Here is a 20017-nt window from a genome sequence, read left to right on the forward strand (position 1 = left end):
AATAAAAAAAAATTAAAAAAAAAAAAATCTACCCCCCAAACTAGGAACAGAAAGAAACTTCCTCAAGCTGATAAGGGCATCTGTGAAAAATCTAGTTAATGGACGTAATGCTTACAGACTAAATGTGTTCACCTTACTGGAACAAGGAAAGGATTTCCACTCTCACCCTTAGTATGCAACTGATTCTAGCCAGTCTCTGCTCTAGTGTAAGGGACAGATGATGTCTGTTAAATGTCACAGGGTGTTAACTGTTATGAAGAAGGAAGGGTGTGAAATGAGATCAGGGAAAGGCTGTTTCTGCATATGGTGGTTAAACCAGAAAGGATTCTCTGAACAAGGGAGATATGGCCAGAAATCCGTAAGTAATTGCCTCGGGGAAGAATATTTCAGGCAGATGGCAAATACAAAGTGAAACAAAGAGCCTGAACCTAGAATATACTTCAGGACTGGCAAAGAAGATGATGTGGAGGGCCCAGAGAGAGAGACAAAGGAGTGAGGAAGCAATACATTGAAGAGGTGACCAGGGCTTATACAAAGTCATACAAACCATGATCAGAAATTCAGTTCTTATTTTAAAGTTACAGTTATGGGGTATATTGGTGGTTTTTAAGCAGAGGCCCAGTATGTTCTGACTGGGGTGGTTCACAAGGTGGTTTTAAGAGAGTATCTCTGGATGTCCTGTAGGGAGATGATTCTGGGGGACACAGGAGGTTAGGTGTAATATAGTATATGGTGATAGTATAATAAACTGGGTGAGACCAGCTGGTTGGGCCCAGAATGGCCGGGAGTTAGAGAGAAATGACTGAGTTAGTAAAATATTTTAAAAGTAGAAATGATAGGCACTTTCAGGGAAAATGGCAGAGTAGGAGGACCCTAAACTCACTTCACCCCACAGATACAGCTAGATAACTGGATACACTAGATACAACTAGATAACACTCATATCAGAGCAAACAACCCAGAAAAGGACCCAAAGACTGGCTACACAAACATCACAACTAAAATCAGTCAAGGGATTCACAAAACAAGATGTAAAATTTGACACCATATACCTAAAGCACTGGGGGAGAGAAGAGTAAAGAATGGGTTCAAACTTAAGCAACCATAAACCAAGAAGATGTTATACACAAACCTCATGGTAACCACAAATCAAAAACCAATAATAGATATGCAAAGAATAAAAAAGTATATCACAAAAGAAAACCAGCAAACCATGGAAGAGAGAAAGAAAAGGATCAGAGAAACCATACAACACAACCACAAAACAAGTAACAAAATGGCAATAAATATGTATCCATCAATAATTACTTTGAATCTAAGTGGACTAAATGGCCCAATCAAAAGATATAGGATGACAGAGTGGATAAAAAAACAAGACCTCTCTATATGCTGCCCACAAGAGACTCATTTCAGACTTAAAGACACCTGCAGATTGACAGGATGGAGAAACATTTATCACGCAAATGGATGTCAAAAGAAAGCTGGAGCAGCAATGCTTATATCGGACAAGACAGACTTTAAAGCAAAGTCTGCAACAAGAGACAAAGAAGAACTCTATATAATAATTTCAACAAGAAGATATAACAATTGTAAATATTTATGCACCCAACATGGGAACACCCAAATACATAAAAAAATTAATAACAAACATAAAAAAGAACTAACCAATACTAATAACAATAATAATAGGGGACTTTAACACCCCACTTATACTGACGGACAAATCATCCAAACAGAAAATCAACAAGGAAACAGTGGCTTTGAATAACACACTGGACCAGATGAATTTAACAGATATATTCAGAATATTCCATTCTAAAACAGCAGAATACACATTATTTTCAGAGGCACACAGAACGTCCTCCAGAATAGATCACAAATTAGTCCACAAAACAAGCTTTGACAAATTCAAGAATTCAAATTCATCTTTTCTGATCACAATGCTATAAAACTATGAAACTAGATATCAACCACAGGAAAAATCTGGAAAGAACACAAATACAGGGGCACCTGGGTGGCTCAGTCGATAAGCGTCTGCCTTCAGCTCAGGTCATGATCCCGGGGTTCTGGGATCAAGCCCCACATCGGGCTCCCTGCTCCGCGGGAAGCCTGCTTCTCCCTCTCCCACTCCCCCTGCTTGTGTTCCCTCTCTCGCTGTGTCTCTCTCTGTCAAATAAATAAATAAAATCTTTAAAAAAAAAAACAACACAAATACATGGAGGTTAAATAACATGCTACTGAAAAATCAATGCGTTAAACAAGAAATCAAAGAAAAAATCAGAAAATATATGGAAACAAACAAAAATGAAAACACAATGGTCCAAAACTTTTGGGATGCAGCAAAAATGGTTCTAAGAGGGAAGTTTCTAGCAACAGAGACCTACCTCAAGAAGAAAGAAAAGTCTCAAATAAACAACCTAACTTTACACTTAAAGGAGCTAGAAAAAGAATAACAAACAAAACCTAAAACCAGGAGGAAGGAAGTAATAAAGATTAGAGCAAATATAAATGATACAGAAACCAAAAAAAAAACCAATAGAACAGATCAATGAAACCAAGAGCTGGTTCTATGAAAAGATCAACAAAATTGATAAATCTCTAGCCAGACTCACCAAAAGAGAAAGAAAGAAAGGACCCCAATAAATAAAATCACAAGTGAAAGAGGAGAAATAACAACCACCACCACAGAAATACAACTGTAAGAGAATATTATGAAAGACAATATGCCAAAAATTTAGACAACCTAGAAAAAATAGATAAATTTCTACCAACATATAAACTACCAAACCCGAAGCAGGAAGTAATAGAAAATTTGGATAGACTGATAAGCAGCAAGGAGATTACATCAATAATCAAAAAACTCCCAACAAATGAAAGTCCAGGACCAGAAAGCTTCACAGGCAAATTCTACCAAACATTTAAGGAAGAGTTAATACCTACTCTTCTCAAAGTATTCCAAATAATAAAAGAGGAAAGAAAACTTCCAAGTTATGAGGCCATTATCACCCTGATACCAAAACCTGATAAAGACACCACACAAGAGAACTACAGGCCAATATCTCTGTTAAACATAGACACAAAATCCTCAAAAAAAAAAAAAAACCTAGCAAATTGAATCCAATAATACATTTAAAAAGTCATTTACCACAATCAAGTGCGATTTATTCCTGGGATGCAAGGGTGATTCAACATTCACAAATCAATCAACATGATACATCAAATCAATAAGAGAAAGGATAAAAACCATACAATCATTTCAACAGACGCAGAAAAAGCATTTGACAAAGTACAACATCCATCCATGCTAAAAGCCCTCAACAAAGTGGGTTTAGAGTGAACATACCTCGACATAAGAACGGCCATATATGAAAAATTCACAGTGAACATCATACCCAATGGGGGAAAAAAACAAGAGCTTTTCCCCTAAGGTTAGCAATTAGAAGAAGATGTCCACTCTCAAAAAAGTGGGGTTTTTAAAGATTGTATTTATTTATTTATTTATTTATTTATTTATTTATTTATTTGGGGGAGTGGGTGAGGGGAGGAGCAGAGGGGTAAGAAGAAGGAGGGTGTAAGAATCTCAAGGAGAGGGCACCTGGGTGGCTCAGTTGGTTAAGCGACTGCCTTCAGCTCAGGTCATGATCCCGGAGCCCCGGAATCGAGTCCTGCATCGGGCTCCCTGCTCAGCAGGGAGTTTGCTTCTCCCTCTGACCCTACCTCCTCTTGTGCTCTCTCTCTCACTCTCTCACTCTCAAATAAATAAATAAAAATCTTTTAAAAAAAATCTCAAGCAGAGCCCAACATGGGGCTCGATCCCATGACCTTGAGATCATGACCTGAGCTGAAACCAAGAGTCAGATGCTTAACCTACTGAGCTACCCAGATGCCCCCACTCTCATCACTTCTATTCAACTTGCACTGGAAGTCCTAGCCATAGCAATCAGACAACAAAAAGAAATAAAAAGTATTCAAATTGGTAAGGAAGAAGTAAAACTTTCTGATTTGCAGATGATGATATTCTATAAAGAAAATCCTAAAGACTCCACCAAAAAACTACTAGAACTAATACATGAATTCAGTAAAATTACAGGATACAAAATTAATATACAGAAATCTGTTCCATTTTTATGCACTAATAATGAAGCAGCAGAAAAAGAAATCAAAGAATTGATCCCAATTCAACTGCACCAAAAATAATAAGATACCTATGACTAAACCTAACCAAAAAGGTGAAAGACCTATATTCTGAAAATTATAAAACACTGATGAAGGAAACTGAAGACACCAAGAAATGTAAAGACATTCCATGCTTGGGGTGCCTGGATGGCTCAGTCGGTTAAGCAGCTGCCTTCAGCTCAGGGCATGATCCCAGGGACCTGGGATCGAGCCCCAGGTCAGGCTCCCTGCTCACTGGGGAGTCTGCTTCTCCCTCTTCCTCTGCTCCTCCCCCTGTTCCTGCTCTATCTCTCTAATAAATAAATAATCTTAAAAAAAAAAGACCTAAACGTGAGACCTTAAACCATAAAAATCCTAGAAGGGAGCACAGGCTGTAATGTCTCTGACATCAAAAAAGCAAAATTTTTCTAGATGTCTCCTGAGGCAAGGGAAATAAAAGCAAAAATAAGGGCGCCTGGGTGGCTCAGTTGGTTAAGCGACTGCCTCGGCTCAGGTCATGATCCTGGAGTCCCAGGATCGAGTCCCACATCGGGCTCCCTGCTCGGCAGGGAGTCTGCTTCTCCCTCTGCCCCTCCCCCCTCTCATGTGCTCTCTCTCATTCTCTCTCTCTGAAATAAATAAATAAAATCTTAAAAAAAAAAAAAAGCAAAAATAAACTATTGGGACTTCACCAAGATAAAAAGCGCTGCACAGCGAAGGAAACAAAACTAAAAGGCAACCTACAGAATGGAGTAAGATATTTGCAAATGACATATCTGATAAAGGGTTAGTACCCAAAATATAAAGAACTTATAAAACTCAACATCCAAAAAACAAATAATCCAATTAAAAAATGGGCAAAAGACATAAAGACATTTCTCCAAAGAAGACATACAGATGGCCAACAGACACATGAAAGGATACTCATCAGGGAAAGACAAATCAAAACTATAGTGATATATCACCTCACACCTGTCAAAATGGCTAACATCAAAAACACAAGAAACAGCAAGTATTGGTGAGGATGTGGACAAAAAGGAACCTTCTTAGACTACTGGTGGAAATGTAAACTGGTGCAGCCACTCTGGAAAACAGAATGGAGGTTCCTCAAAAGTTAAAAATTGGGGCACCTGGGTGGCTCAGTCGGTTAAGCATCTGCCTTCAGCTCAGGTCATGATTCCAAGGTCCTGGAATCGAGCCCCACGTCAGGCTCCCTGCTCAGTGGGGGTGGGGCACTGGCTGCTTCTCCGGCTCCCCCTGCTTGTGTTCCCTCTCTCACTATTTCTCTCTCTCTCAAATAAATAAATAAAATCTTTAAAAACAAAAGTTAAAAACAGAGTTACCCTATGATCCAGTAATTGCACTATTGGGTATTTACCCCCAAAATATAAAAACACTAATTCAAAGGGATACATGCAGTCTGATGTTTATAACAGCATTATTTATAATAGCCAGGATATGGAAGCAGCACAAGTATCCACTGATAGATGAATGGACGAAAATGTAGTATATATACACAATGGAATATTACTCAGCCATAAAAAAGAATGAAATCTTGCCATTGCAATAATGATGTGTATAGAGCTATAGAGTATAATGCTAAGTGAAACAAGTCAGTCGGAGAAAGACAAATACCATGACTGTACTCGTACGTGGCATTTAAGAAATAAAACAAATGAGCAAAGGGAAAACAGAGAGAGAGAGAAACCAAGAAACAGACTCTTAACTATGGAAAACAAACTGATGGTTACCAGAGGGGAGGTGGGTGTGAGAGTAGGTGAAATAGGTGATGGGGATTAATGAGAGCACTTCTTTTTTTTTTTTTTTTAAGATTTTATTTATTTATTTGACAGAGAGAGAGAGAGCGAGAGCAGGAACACAAGCAGGGGGAGTGGGAGAGGGAGAAGCAGGCTTCCCGCGGAGCAGGGAGCCCAATGTGGGACTCGATCCCAGGACCCTGGGATCATGACCTGAGCCGAAGGCAGACGCTTAACAACTGAGCCACCCAGGCGCCCTAATGAGAGCACTTCTGATGAGCACCAGGTGATGTATGGAATTGCTGAATCACTATATTGTACACCTAAAACTAATATAACACTGTATGTTAACTAAAGTGGAATTAAAATTTTTTTAAAAATCAGAAATGATAGGATTTGCTGGTGGAGTGGGTATGAAGTAAGAAACAAAAAAGATAAAGAGGGCCACCAGATTTCTGTGGTAGGCAAATGCTCAGTAGAAATACCTTTTGTTTTTTAATTTCTATCATGAAAGAGTAATAGCTTAAAGTTAAGAAAGCTTTTCTAAAAGTTATAAAAAATTTTTCACATAAAAATGAGCAAGATAAAAGTATCAAGGTCAAATCCAATACAAAGTTGTTCTTAGAAAAGAGAAAATAAAGGGGTGCCAGGGTGGCTCACTCATTAAGCATCTGCCTTCGGCTCAGGTCATGATCCCAGGGTCCTGGGATCAAGCCCCACATCGGGCTCCCTGCTCAGTGGGGAGCCTGCTTCTCCCTCTCCCTCTGCCCCTGCTTGTATTCCCTCTCTCACTGTTTTTCTAATATGTAAATAAAATCTTTAAAAAAAAAAGAAAAAATAAATTAAAAAAAAAGAAAAAAGAAGAAACAGAATAATATCCCTTCAATAAACACAGACTAGAAAGATATGCCTACAAAAAAGATCAAAACTATAATCTACTACTTCTAAAGAAGTTTTTAAAAATTAACAAAATTATCAAAATATGAAAGAAACAACATAAGTTAGAATTAGGACAACCAAAGTATTAAATAATAAAATTCAGTAAAAAATTACCAAAAAAATTACAAAATTCAGACTAAACTATAAAGAATATAGGAGTAAATGAACATAATAGATGGTGCTTTAAGACAAACAGTAGGAGGAAAGGAAGAAAAAGAAAGAGGTAGAAAGTATTTGAGAGATGAAGTAGTCAACACTGACTCTAAAAGGTATCCAACACACAACGATGACCACGTGTCCATGAAAGAGAGCTAAAGGATGCAAACAGCACATACAGAGAAAAGACCTGAAACTACATTTTAAAGAAGCACATCCCTTATTGGTGAATATCACCTATAGTAACCAACATGAAAACATATTCTAGTAAAATTACTGAAACAAAGCACAGCATAGAAGGGGAAAAATAGGTTATCACCATCACACTTTCACAGAGGAAGAATATGCGATCCAAAGATTTACTACCAAGAAAAGCTAACTTTCAAGTTTGAGCACAAACTGTCATGGATAAGCTGATCCCAGGGCTGCCATCCTCTGAGCCCTGCAGAATAACTGACTAGAAAGTGAGCTTCAGACAACCATAATGAAAAAAGAGACAAAGGACTAGAAGTGAGCATTAAACAGAGTAAACTAAGACTAAATGAAGACTGGAAGAAGTATGGTATGTAATAGCTATTATGCTTTGGTAGACATAGTATAATCATTTTAATAAAGTTGTGAGAAAGAACATAGCATAAGCCAAAAATAATTTTTTTAGCTATTTTCAGGAACTATATTCATGTTTGTATTAGAATTGAATCCTGAGTCCATTGTTTATGCAACGTGAGATAAAGCAAATGAATAATTATGAGATATTCTAATTCTGTCATCCCTGTCTAACCAGGATTTTCAGTATAGAAGAAAACAGATGCAACAGAAGAGGTTAAGTAGAAACCTTGCAGTTCTGAATTTGACTCTAATGTATCAGTATGGACTCAAAAGAAAGTCAGTCAGTGGACTGCCCAAACATTCATCCTATCTCTGTCTACTGAAAAGGTCTAGAAACAATGACAGCCCATTAATCTGAAAGCCATCTCCACTAAAATACACCAAGGAAGATTCCAGGGCAGAAACTACATGACAAGCCTAAAGCATCTTGTCATATCATACTGCATGGAGGTTATTAATAGACCACCAAAGTGATTTCCAGAGACAAACTGAAGAGAATCCAGATATCTAGAGATGATATAATTTGAGCTTCAATAGGATCATAATCACAATTATTAAAGCCCATCATATATGTTTAAAGTGATGAGTTCACAATGATATAAAAGAAAAAAAAACTCTAACTGATCACCTTCGAAGAATGATAGGGAACCCATTCATTCTCTTAAAAATATAAATAGGAGGTGGGGAGGGGCAATATGGTGGAGGAGTAGGAGACCTAAATTTCGTCTGGTCCCAGGAATGAAGCTAGATAGGGATCAAACCATTCTGAACACCTACGAACTCAACAGGAGATCGAAGAAAAGAATAGCAGCCAACTCTCTGAACAGAAAAGCGACCACGTTCTGGAAGGAAGAACGTATGGAGAAGTGAATCCAAGGCGATATTTGGGAAGATAGATGGTGGGGAAGAGGGCCTCTGTCAGCCACTCCCAGCAAGTGATAGAGCAGCAGAGCACAATATTGGAACTTTTAGAAGTCGGCTCTGCTGAGGGACGTCACTCTGGAGGCAAAATGGTGGGGAGGGGTGTGGAACACTCGCTGGGACAGTGTGGACTCAGGACACTCAGGGTCACAGAAAGACCAGGGGTGCCTGAGTGTGGCAGAGCTTCCAGGTATCAGAGCGGGGAAGCCGGCTGCAGAGACAGAGCCAAGGTGTGGGCTCTCAGCTCTGGGTTGCCATAAACCAAAATCCGCAGCACAGTCGGGCCACTGCTCCTCCAGCAGGGACCCAACAAGCGGCACACCTGGGGAGACTCCTCCCCTGGGAGGAGCGATGCGGGAGCACACCGCAGGTTTCTGCTGGGTTTGGAGACTCCACACGGGGTCAGGTGCCAGAGACAGAAATGCTCCATCACAGGCCGGGTAAGCATGGAGTGTGGCCGGAGACCGGGGAGATGGGAGTGATTGACTGCTTTTCCCCGGGGGCTCACTGAGGAGTGGGGCCCCAGGTTCTCGGCTCCACCGAAGTGGAGATCGGAGGAGGCCATTTTCACTCTCATCCTTAAAAGCTGTACGGAAAGCTTGCAGGGAACAAAAGCTCCCGAGAGCAAACCCGAGCAGATTACTTAGCCTGGACATGACAAGGGCGGGGCAATTCCGCCTCTGGCGAAGACATTTGGAAACCACAGCAACAGGCCCCTCCCCCAGGAGATAAGCAAGAACAGCCAGCCAAGACCAAGTTTACCAATCAATGAGAATGGCAGAACTCCAGCGCTAGAGGAATACTGCACATAGAATTCATGGATTTTTTACCATGATTCTTTAGTCTTTCAACGTTAATTTTTTTTTAACTTTCTTTTTTTTTTTTTTGAATTTTTCTTTTTCCCTTTTTCAACCAACATCTTATCAATTACTTTTTTAAAACATCTTTTTTATTTTTCATTTTTAGAGTCATATTCTATCCCTTCATAGTAGTTAACCTTATTTTTGGTATATGTATATAAGTTGTTCCCTTCTTAAAATTCTGGGATACAGCTTCTTCTAACAGACCAAAATATACCCTAAATCTCTAGTCTATGGCTTTGTTCTAATCTCCTGCCTGATCACATTCTCCCCTTTTTTTTTTCTTAAATCCTCTTCTTTCTTTTCTCAACCAACTTCTTATCTTATCAATTCCTTTTATAATTTCCATCTTTACAGTGATATTCCATCCCTTCATCGTATTAACCCTTATTTTTGTACATATATAAGTTTTTCTTTCTTTAAAATTTTGGGAGGCACTTCCTTCTAACAGACCAAAATACGACCAAAATCTAGTGTGTGGCACTGATCTATTCACAAGCCTAATCATATTTGATCATACTCTGTTTTTCTTTTATGCTGTTGTTCTTTCCTTGTTTTTATCTTTCTTTTTCTTTTTTTCTTTCTCTTTTCTTTCTTTCCCTTTCTTTTACCCTGGTTTCAGGTCTCTTCTGATTTGTTTAGTGTATATTTTCTGGGGACGTTGTTACCCTATTAGCATTTTGTTCTCTCATTAATCTATTCTCCTCTGGACAAAATGACAAGACGGAAAAAATCACCTCAAAAAAAAAACAAGAGGCAGTACCGACTGCCAGGGACCTACTCAATACAGACATTAGTACGATGTCGGAGCTAGAGTTCAGAATGATGATTTTAAAGATACTAGCTGGGCTTGAAAAAAGCATGCAAGACATTAGAGAAATGCTTTCTGGAGAAATAAAAGAACTAAAATCTAACCCAGTCGAAATCAAAAAGGCTATTAATGAGGTGCAATAAAAAATGGAGGCTCTAACTGTTAGGATAAATGAGGCGGAAGAGAGAATCAGTGATATAGAAGACCAAATGATGGAAAATAAAGAAGCTGAGAAAAAGAGAGATAAACAACTACTGAATCAAAAGGGCAGAATTCAAGAGATAACTGATACCATAAGACGCAACAATATTAGAATAATTGGGATCCCAGAAGAAGAGGAAAGAGAGAGAGCGGCAGAAGGTATATTGGAGCAAATTATAGCAGAGAACTTCCCTAATTTGGGGAAGGAAACAGGCATCAAAATCCAGGAAGCACAGAGAACCCCTCTCAAAATCAATAAAAATAGGTCAACACCCCAACATCTAATAGTAAAACTGATGAGTCTCAGAGACAAAGAGAAAATCTTGAAAGCAGCTCGGGAGAAGAGATATGTAACCTACAATGGTAGAAATATTAGACTGAAAAACCCACAGCGAATATCATTCTCAATGGGGAAAAACTGAGAGCTTTTCCCCTAAGGTCAGGAATGCGGCAGGGATGTCCACTATCACCACTGCTATTCAACATAGTATTAGAAGTCCTAGCCACAGCAATCAGACAACAAGAAGAAATCAAAGGCATCCAAATCGGCAAAGAAGAAGTCAAACTCTCACTGTTTGCAGATGATATGATACTTTATGTGGAAAACCCAAAAGACTCCAACCCAAAACTGCTAGAACTCATACAGGAATTCAGTCAGGTGGCAGGATATAAAATCAATGCACAGAAATCAGTGGCATTCCTATACACCAACAACAAGACAGAAGAAAGAGAAATTAAGGAGTCGATCCCACTTACAATCACACCCAAAGCCATAAGATACCTAGGAATAAAACTAACCAAAGAGGCAAAGGATCTGTACTCAGAACACTATAAAATACTCATGAAAGAAATTGAGGAAGACAAAGAAATGGAAAAACGTTCCATGCTCATGGGTTAGAAGAACAAATATTGTGAAGATGTCAATGCTACCTAGAGCAATCTACACATTCAATGCAATCCCTATCAAAATACCATCCACTTTTTTCAAAGAAATGGAACAAATAATCCTAAAATTTGTATGGAACCAGAAAAGACCCCAAATAGCCAGAGGACTGTTGAAAAAGAAAACCAAAGCTGGCGGCATCACAATTCCGGATGTCAAGCTCTATTACAAAGCTGTCATCATCAAGACAGTATGGTACTGGCACAAAAACAGACACATAGATCAATGGAACAGAATAGAGAGCCCAGAAATGGACCCTCAACTCTATGGTCAACTCATCTTTGACAAAGCAGGAAACAATGTCCAGTGGATAAAAGACAGTTTCTTCAACAAATGGTGTTGGGAAAATTGGACAGCCATATGCAGAAGAATGAAACTGGACCATTTCCTTACACCACACACAAAATAGACTCCAAATGGTTGAAAGACCTCAATGTGAGACAGGAATCCATCAAAATCCTAAAGGAGAACAAAGGCAGCAACCTCTTCGACCTCAGATGCAGCAACTTCTTCCTAGAAACATCGCCAAAGGCAAGGGAAGCAGGGTCAAAAATGAACTATTGGGACTTCATCAACAAAACCAAAAGACAACCGACAGAATGGGAGAAGATATTTGCAAATGACATATCAAGATAAAGGGCTAGTATCCAAAATCTATATAGAACTTCTTAAACTCAACACCCAAAGAACAAATGATCCAATCAAGAAATGGGCAGAAGACATGAACAGACATTTTTCCAAAGAAGACATCCAAATGGCCAACAGACACATGAAAAAGTACTCAACATCACTCGGCATCAGAGAAATCCAAATCAAAACCTTAATGAGATACCACCTCACACCAGTCAGAATGGTTAAAATTAACAAGTCAGGAAATGACAGATGTTGGCGAGGATGCGGAGAAAGAGGAACCCTCCTACACTGTTGGGGGGAATGCAAGCTGGTGCAGCCACTCTGGAAAACAGTATGGAGGTTCCTCAAAAAGTTGAAAATAGAGCTACCATACGACCCAGTAATTGCACTACTGAGTATTTACCCCAAAGATACAAATGTAGGGATCCGAAGGGGTAGGTGCACCCCGATGTTTATAGCAGCAATGTCCACAATAGCCAAACTGTGGAAAGAGCCTAGATTTCCATCGACAGATGAATGGATAAAGAAGATGTGATATATATATACAATGGAATATTATGCAGCCATGAAAAGGAACGAAATCTTGCCATTTGCAACAACGTGGATGGAACTGGAGGGTATTATGCTGAGCGAAATAAGTCAATCAGAGAAAGACATGTATCATATGACCTCACTGATATGAGGAATTCTTAATCTCAGGAAACAAACTGAGGGTTGCTGGAGTGGTGGGGGGTGGGAGGGATGGGGTGGCTGGGTGATAGACATTGGGGAGTGTATGTGCTATGGTGAGCGCTGTGAATTGTGTAATACTGTTGAATCACAGACCTGTACCTGTGAAACAAATAATACATTATATGTTTAAAAAAAAAAAAAAAAGAAGATAGCATAAAGGGAAGAATGAACGGGGGGAAATCGGATCAAAGACGAACCATGAGAGACGATGGACTCTGAGAAACAAACTGAGGGTTCTTGAGGGGAGGGGGATGGGGGGATGGGTTAGCCTGGTGATGGTTATTAAAGAAGGTACGTACTACATGGAGCACTGTGTTCTATACACAAACAATGAATCATGGAACACTATGTCAAGAACTTATGATGTAATGTATGTTGATTAACATACCATAATGAAATATATATATATATATATATATAAATAGGAGAAAAAAAAAACACTCAAGCTTTTAATCCCTTGCTTATGCAAACAGCACCCCTGGGTAACCAATTAAAGGATGAGGGAAAATATTTCTTTATAAAGTATTCCAGCTAATAAGAAAGAAATGAGACAATTAGAATAGAATCATTTTGCAATCCCAGTGGATTAATGGCCTCAGGCTCTGAGCATTGGTAGCTGCTAACATCACATAAGGAAAGACAAGCAGGCACCAGGTACTTTCAGATGCTAGGACACAACCACCAATGGTCTCGCCAAAGGGGCTGAACTACTTGGAACTCTGAATCAAGGCAAATTTGCAGAAAGACAAGGTTGAAGACTAGGCTGAAGTACAGCAGGGGTATGCAAATCCAAGTTGCAGGGAAGCCTAAAGGTTCAAAGGCCCAGGTTCCTCAGTAGGTACATTGTTGAAACAAATGGAAAAAGAAAATAAAGGAAGAAACTAAAGTTACAATAAGAAACTAAAAGATAAAAACTATTAATTAAAAAGAGACTTAAGAAGTGGAAGCACACTTGGGTAGTAAAAACTGTCCAGAAATACAAGTCACCCTTATCTCCAAATGAGGACAGCAATCAGTTTAGTGGGGACACGTGAAGGGCTTCTAGAAACTGGCACAGGACCTCTTCTAGGTCTGAGTTTTGGTAACTAAGGCATCCACCTAATAATCATTAAGCTAAACATTCACTTTGTGTGGTTTTCTGTATCATATTTTGAAAAAAAAAAAAGGTTTTTATTAGAAAAGTTTAGAAATAATTCTAAAGCAATTCTGTAGCTTCTTTTCTATAAAATGGTGATGGTTACTTCTATGATGCAATTACAGAAACGAAGCCATTCTATGGGCAGAGATTCCCCCCACCTCCTCCCCCTGGGCCAGCACTGAATACCTGGTATCTTGACTGTGCCACTGGAGGAAGTGTCGTCCGTGTAGGGATGGCTACTCTCTACCACCACCGGCTGAGAGGACAAGCGGCCGCTCTGTGAGTCCGTGGCTACATCCTCCAGTTCGGTGACACAGAGCTCCAGCAACATATCTGCCACCTGGTGGAGGAAGCAGGGGCACAGATCAAGTCATCAAGATACTACCCCTGCCAGCCCTGCTCCAGGTCTTTCCGCAGGGACCGGGTGGCAGAGCAGAGCACTTGGGAATTTGAGAAATCTAGTTTAAATCAGGGCTTGGTTCCCTCACCTATAACATCAAAATAGCACAGAGCTCACAGAGGTGCCTATATATGTATGTATGAAGCTGGGAGGTGCCTGACATATATAAGACACTCAATACATCCCAAATGATCAAACTGTGATCACAACAGTTTCTTTTTACATCAAGACAAGATTACTTCCTAGGTAGGAAAAATCTTCCTCAGGAACAAAATATCAAGGGAAGGAGCAGAAAGGTGATAAAAATGACCAAAATCCAAGAAGACACCAGGGATCAAGCAGGAGTGGGCAGGAATAAAGAAGAATGATCAAGCCATCCAGGCCAAACAGCAGCAGAGTATCTGGAATGAGAGGCTATAAACACAAACATAAGTGGGAATTTCTCTTGACCCAGGACATTAAGAGGCAGCCCCCAGACCATATTCCTTCAACAATCCATAATGTCATTATTTCATTTTAAAATTTTAGTGACTCACACCACTGAAGTGGTCAACTCTGGTGATTAGAAACTTCTTGACTTCTATTTTTAGAAACAAATAAGAAAGGGCGCCTGGGTGGCTCAGTCGGTTAAGCGTCTGCCTTCAGCTCAGGTCATGATCTCAGAGTCCTGGGATCAAGCCACGCTTCAGGCTCCCTGCTTGTGCTCTCTCTCTCGCTCTCTCTTGCCATCTCTCTCTCTCAAAGAAATAAATAAAATCTTTAAAAAAATATATATTATAGCAATAATGACCTGTAAATTTTCTACATTCAGAAAAAAAAACTATTCTCTATTCCATACTTTTCAGGAATGATTTTTTTCTCTATTTTTCCTCATATTTAGATAACAAACCGATTAACTTAGTAAACAGTTTTTTACTAATGACAAACTACTATCACTGCCATCTAGGTATTAGAACCATAAATTCACACATCTCTCTTTCAAGAGTTCCAGATAGTATGTCAGGGTAGGACAAAGGACTAGCATCTTGCCACTGGTCAGGACAGTTTGAAGACAATCCTATCTCTGCTTCTGTATCTCCTTGAACCTGCTGTGGGTTTATGTCACTGAGACATAGATGTTGGTGTCATCAAACACCTACTGCACAGCCCACCAGGGGTCTTCTGGGCTGCACAATCTTCCTCTGAAAAACCCATCATTCCCTCAGGAGGGTCCAATAAGCTTCTCAGGACACGATGACATAAGGGTCATAGATATGGCTCTGCCCTCAGAGCACCCAGGGTCCAACACCATTTCTCCCACCCACCAGCAACCTGAGTGTCCATGAGCCAGAAACAACCCCTCAGAGCCTCGGTTTCCTCATCTGTAAACAGAGAATACCAACACCTACCCTCGTACCAAGAACGCACCAGAACTGGACCCGGCAGGGGTATGTACAACAAATGCTGGGCATTATTACTTTAAATCCATGTCCTCGTTCATATCCTTTCCTCTCACAAATGCAATAAACTTATAAAAAAAAAATTAAGCGGGCGCCTGGGTGGCTCAGTTGGTTAAGCGACTGCCTTCGGCTCAGGTCATGATCCTGGAGTCCCGGGATCGAGTCCCACATCAGGCTCCCTGCTCAGCAGGGAGTCTGCTTCTCCCTCTGACCCTCCTCCCTCTCATGTTCTCTGTCTCTCATTCTCTCTCTCACAAATAAATAAAATCTTTAAAAAAAAAATTAAGCTTTTGCTTGTGGCAACTCATCTTGATTCAATCTCTCAGAATTATGCCAAGTAACTTGCCTCAAAAAACTAGAAAGTAGGAAACCTACTTCCTGTTCTTCCTGAATACAATTAAGAAATAACAAGCCCCAAACCATTTACTATCTACCAAACCATTTACTATGTTTTCAAGACCACTCAACCATACTTAAGTACCTTCTCGTTTGGGTGGTAGTGATATGGGGCCCAGAGAAACACAGATTACATATCTGTACAGAGCACATGGCATCAGACTTCCTGATGTGGCCAGCTGTAAAAAAGGCAGAGCAAGGCCACTGATAAATAAGAGTCTTTAAGGAAGCCAAAAAACTTTAGGACTCATCAATCCAATTTCTAAGATATACTGATACACGATGCTGGCTTTATATCTTAAACTAGCCACATGTGGCTATGCAAATTTAAATTAATTAAAGTTAAATAAAATGAAAACTTCAGTTCCTCAGGTGCACTAGTCATTTTTGAAGTGGTCAACAGCTACACGTGACTAGAGGCTATCACACTGAATGGCTTCAGCTACAAAACACTGCCACCATAGCAAAAAATCCTATTGGATCCAGTGTTACCAAATATTAAAACCTATTTAAAGTTATAATAGTTAAAACACTGTAGTATGAGACCATAAACAGTTAGGTTAATGGAACAAGAGTCCATAAATGGACCCAAATATATACAGGAATTCAAAATATGATTAAAATAGTTTTCAAATCATTGAGAAAAGGATAGATTATTCAATAAACGGTGTTGGGCAACATGCTTGCCATCTAGAAAAAAATAAAGTTGGATCCCTACCTTATCCCTTACATTAAGATAAATCCCAGATGGGGTGCCTGGATGGCTCAGTCGGTTAAGTTTCCGACTCTTGGCTTCGGCTCAGGTCATGATCTCATGGGTTGTGAGATGGGAGCCTCATGGTGTGCTTAGTGAGGGGTCTGCTTGAAGACTCTCTCCCTCTGGCCCTCTCCCCCACTCACTCACACTCTCCCTCTCTCTCTCTCCAAAGAAATAAATAAATCTTAAAAAAAAAAAAAGATAAATCCCAGATGGCTAAAAGATGTAAATATAATAACTGAAATCATAAAAATAATTAGAAGAAACTTGAGAAAATTTCTTCAAATATGACTGTCATGTAGGTAAGCATTTTTTCAGCATAATACAAAATCCAGAAGCCATCAATGAAAAAAACTGGCAGATCTGACTTCATAAAAATTAGAAATTTCTAAATGGCAAAAAGTACCAAAATGATGTCAAAAGGCACACTGAGAGGACAACTGCAGCACATATGACAGAGAAAGGACTTACTTACAAAGAGTCCTTCTAAACTGCTATCTACTAGAATAAAATCAAGCACAAGATAAGGTGTGATGTCAACAGTAGCATATTCCCTGGAGGGGAGGCCCACAGCACCCATTGTGTGGCTCACCTGTGGGTAGGCGGTACCCATGCCAGAGAGCACAGCTGAAAGCACGTCCCTGCCCTTGTCCCCTGCCCGGCTACACACGGACAGCTTGAGCAAGTCCACCATGACTCGGGTGTCATCCGCAACCAGCAGACTGGTGAATTCATCCAAGGACTGAGGTTCTGGGCCTGATGCTTTATTTTGGCTTTCAACATCCTAAAAAGTCCAACAATTAAAATGAGGAATGATACATTAAGAAATAGTCACCAGTTTACCTTATAAACTCAAAGGATACGCAACTACTACTGATGAATAAGGGGCTTTAGAAGGCCTTTAACACCATGAAATGCCAGATTAAGAAACGACAGACCCATAAAATTTCCATCACCATGTACACTATGCTTTCAAGACCAATTAACCATTTTTATTTATGAATCAAACCAAAATTGAAATGATAGGAATTTAGGGGTATAATAATCTGGATAATGCCTATGTCTCATAAATAAACTGGTAGGAAATGCCTCTTCTACCTAAAAGCAAAAATTTTGCATAATTCAGGATAATTTCTGCATTAAATCCTCACCTTAGGAGATTGCCAAGTATTAGAAGTTGAGTCTAGACACCTAATTTATAAATAGTAATTTTTTTATTACCAAAGACGGTTATGAGTAATTTCTATAGAACATATTTTTGTCAGCAGTAATAGCATAATAAACCAAGAGTTCCAAGTATAATTGAAAATAATGCATATTAAATAGATGATGGGGACTAAGGAGTGTACTTGTTATGATAAGCACCAGGTGTTGTATGGAAGTGCTAAATCACTATATTGTACACCTGAAACTAATATTACACTGTATGTTAACTGGAATTTAAATAAAAACTTAAAAAAAAAAAAAAAAGAATGCATATTTGTCCCCAAAGGGAATATGCTGGCAAGGGAGAGAGTGTCAGAAGGGTACAATGGTCTGGCATAGGGAGCACCTAAGTGGGCTGGGGAGGGTGTCCACATGTGGGGGTGGCCAGTGTGACAGAGCCATGCAAAGTAGAAGGTGTCCCTGCTTTGGCTGGACAGCATGGGAGGTGAGGGGGAGGTCACAAATCAAGCAGGTAAAAGGTCATCCCTGCAGAAGTTAGACTGGTTTTGAGCATCAGAAGCTGTGCAGAGAAAGGAGGGTACCCATGTGGGAAAGGAGTGGCAACCAGATGGGAAGCTGCCTACCTAAGGGGAACTAAATAAACTGCCAATAACAAGGGTCAGGTCTCTCACTTTCAGAGAAGAGTTATAAATACAGAGGGGGAGAAAAGAAAAATGAATCCTGTGCAATTAGAATTGATTGTATTGTTGTGAACCAGTGGTTTTCAAAATATGCACATTTATAATGAAATAAATACAAGTGTACTTCTCTATTGTGTGTATATACACATACACATTTATTCCCTAGTTCTGTCCGCTAAGAATGTTTGGGAACAGCAACATCCCAATAGCAATGAGCACTTGAAGATCTTGTCTTCTAAATACAATTCTCCACTGAAAAGAACCAAGACCTCCTAGAGAAACATCTGATTTCTAGGCTAGAGGATAAAATATTTTGTTGAGCTTAGCTAGAACTGTGTGTTGTGTCAGAAAGCAAGGAAACACTCAAAGAATGATGAGAACATGTTAAAGGGACAGATAAAACTCTATAAAATATTTAAAGAATTAACACTAATCCTTCAAACTCTTCTAAAAAAACAGAAGATGAAGGAACACTGCCCATTTTATTCTACGAAGACAGTATTACTCTGATACCCAAACCAGGCAAAGACATCACAAGAAAACTACAGATCAGTATCCCTTATGAACACCGGTATAAAAACCCTCAACAAAACAACAAATCAACCCAGCAACGTATAAAAGGATTATACACTCCAAACACAGAAAGGGCAGAGCAAGCATAAATTCTGTGGTGTTGGACTGAAACTGAAAATAGTGGTTTGAACTATTCATGGTTTTTATTATAAAGATAAGATGCTGAAGAAGAAAAAAATACACATATGTGTGCATGTTTGCTGAGAAGGTGTAAACCAAGGACATCTGGGAGCAATTAACTTACCAAGTTTCCAGATCTTGTTTCTAAATTCTATGATCCACTAAAAGGAACCAGGGCTCCTTGGAGAAATGGATGATTCCAGAGCAGGGACAAGATAAGTGAAAGATAAGCCTGGAACACGTTGTTGTGCCAAAAAGTAAAGAAGTGCTCAAAGAATTATGGGGACATGTCAGAAGGACAAATGAACCAGCCAAAAAGGGATTCCAGTGCCCATGTCTGGGACATTTTAGGTGCCAAATGCTAACAGTAATGGATGTCATTATTTGAGTAAAGTAGGATCCCATGAATCTATACCAACATAGACGGATAGACGAAGATGAGAAGGGAAAGTTCTCACAGAAGAACAGCAACAATTATATTCAAAAAGGAATGATGAAATTTGAAAAATCACCATGTGACAACTACCACAGTAATAATGAATTCAGCTAGAATCATCAATAGATAGTAAAAACTGCTGGGTAAAAATAGGAGGAACAAGGTTCTTACAGGTATTTACAGTCTCGAAGTAT

General features: G+C 39.4%; 1 protein-coding gene across 8 annotated transcripts in view; it reads right to left on the reverse strand.

Annotated features, from left to right (window-relative positions):
• The window catches only part of HERC2 (HECT and RLD domain containing E3 ubiquitin protein ligase 2), a 259145-nt gene that overhangs the window by 52882 nt on the left and 186246 nt on the right, over positions 1 to 20017 (reverse strand). For all 8 annotated transcript variants that reach the window (XR_010404924.1, XR_010404925.1, XM_064570045.1 and 5 more), the window contains 2 exons: positions 17440 to 17631; positions 14042 to 14195 (listed from right to left, as the gene is read on the reverse strand). Coding sequence is in view for 6 of the 8 variants with exons in the window: in XM_064570045.1 (XP_064426115.1) it covers positions 14042 to 14195; positions 17440 to 17631 (346 nt within the window). In the remaining 2 variants the exon portion in view is untranslated. The remainder of the gene's footprint in view (positions 1 to 14041; positions 14196 to 17439; positions 17632 to 20017) is intronic.

Source organism: Mirounga angustirostris, unplaced genomic scaffold (assembly GCF_029215605.1).
Source record: "Mirounga angustirostris isolate CCGP_5_RB_7025 unplaced genomic scaffold, mMirAng1.0.hap1 SCAF_9, whole genome shotgun sequence".
In the NCBI taxonomy this organism is placed as follows: domain Eukaryota; kingdom Metazoa; phylum Chordata; class Mammalia; order Carnivora; family Phocidae; genus Mirounga; species Mirounga angustirostris.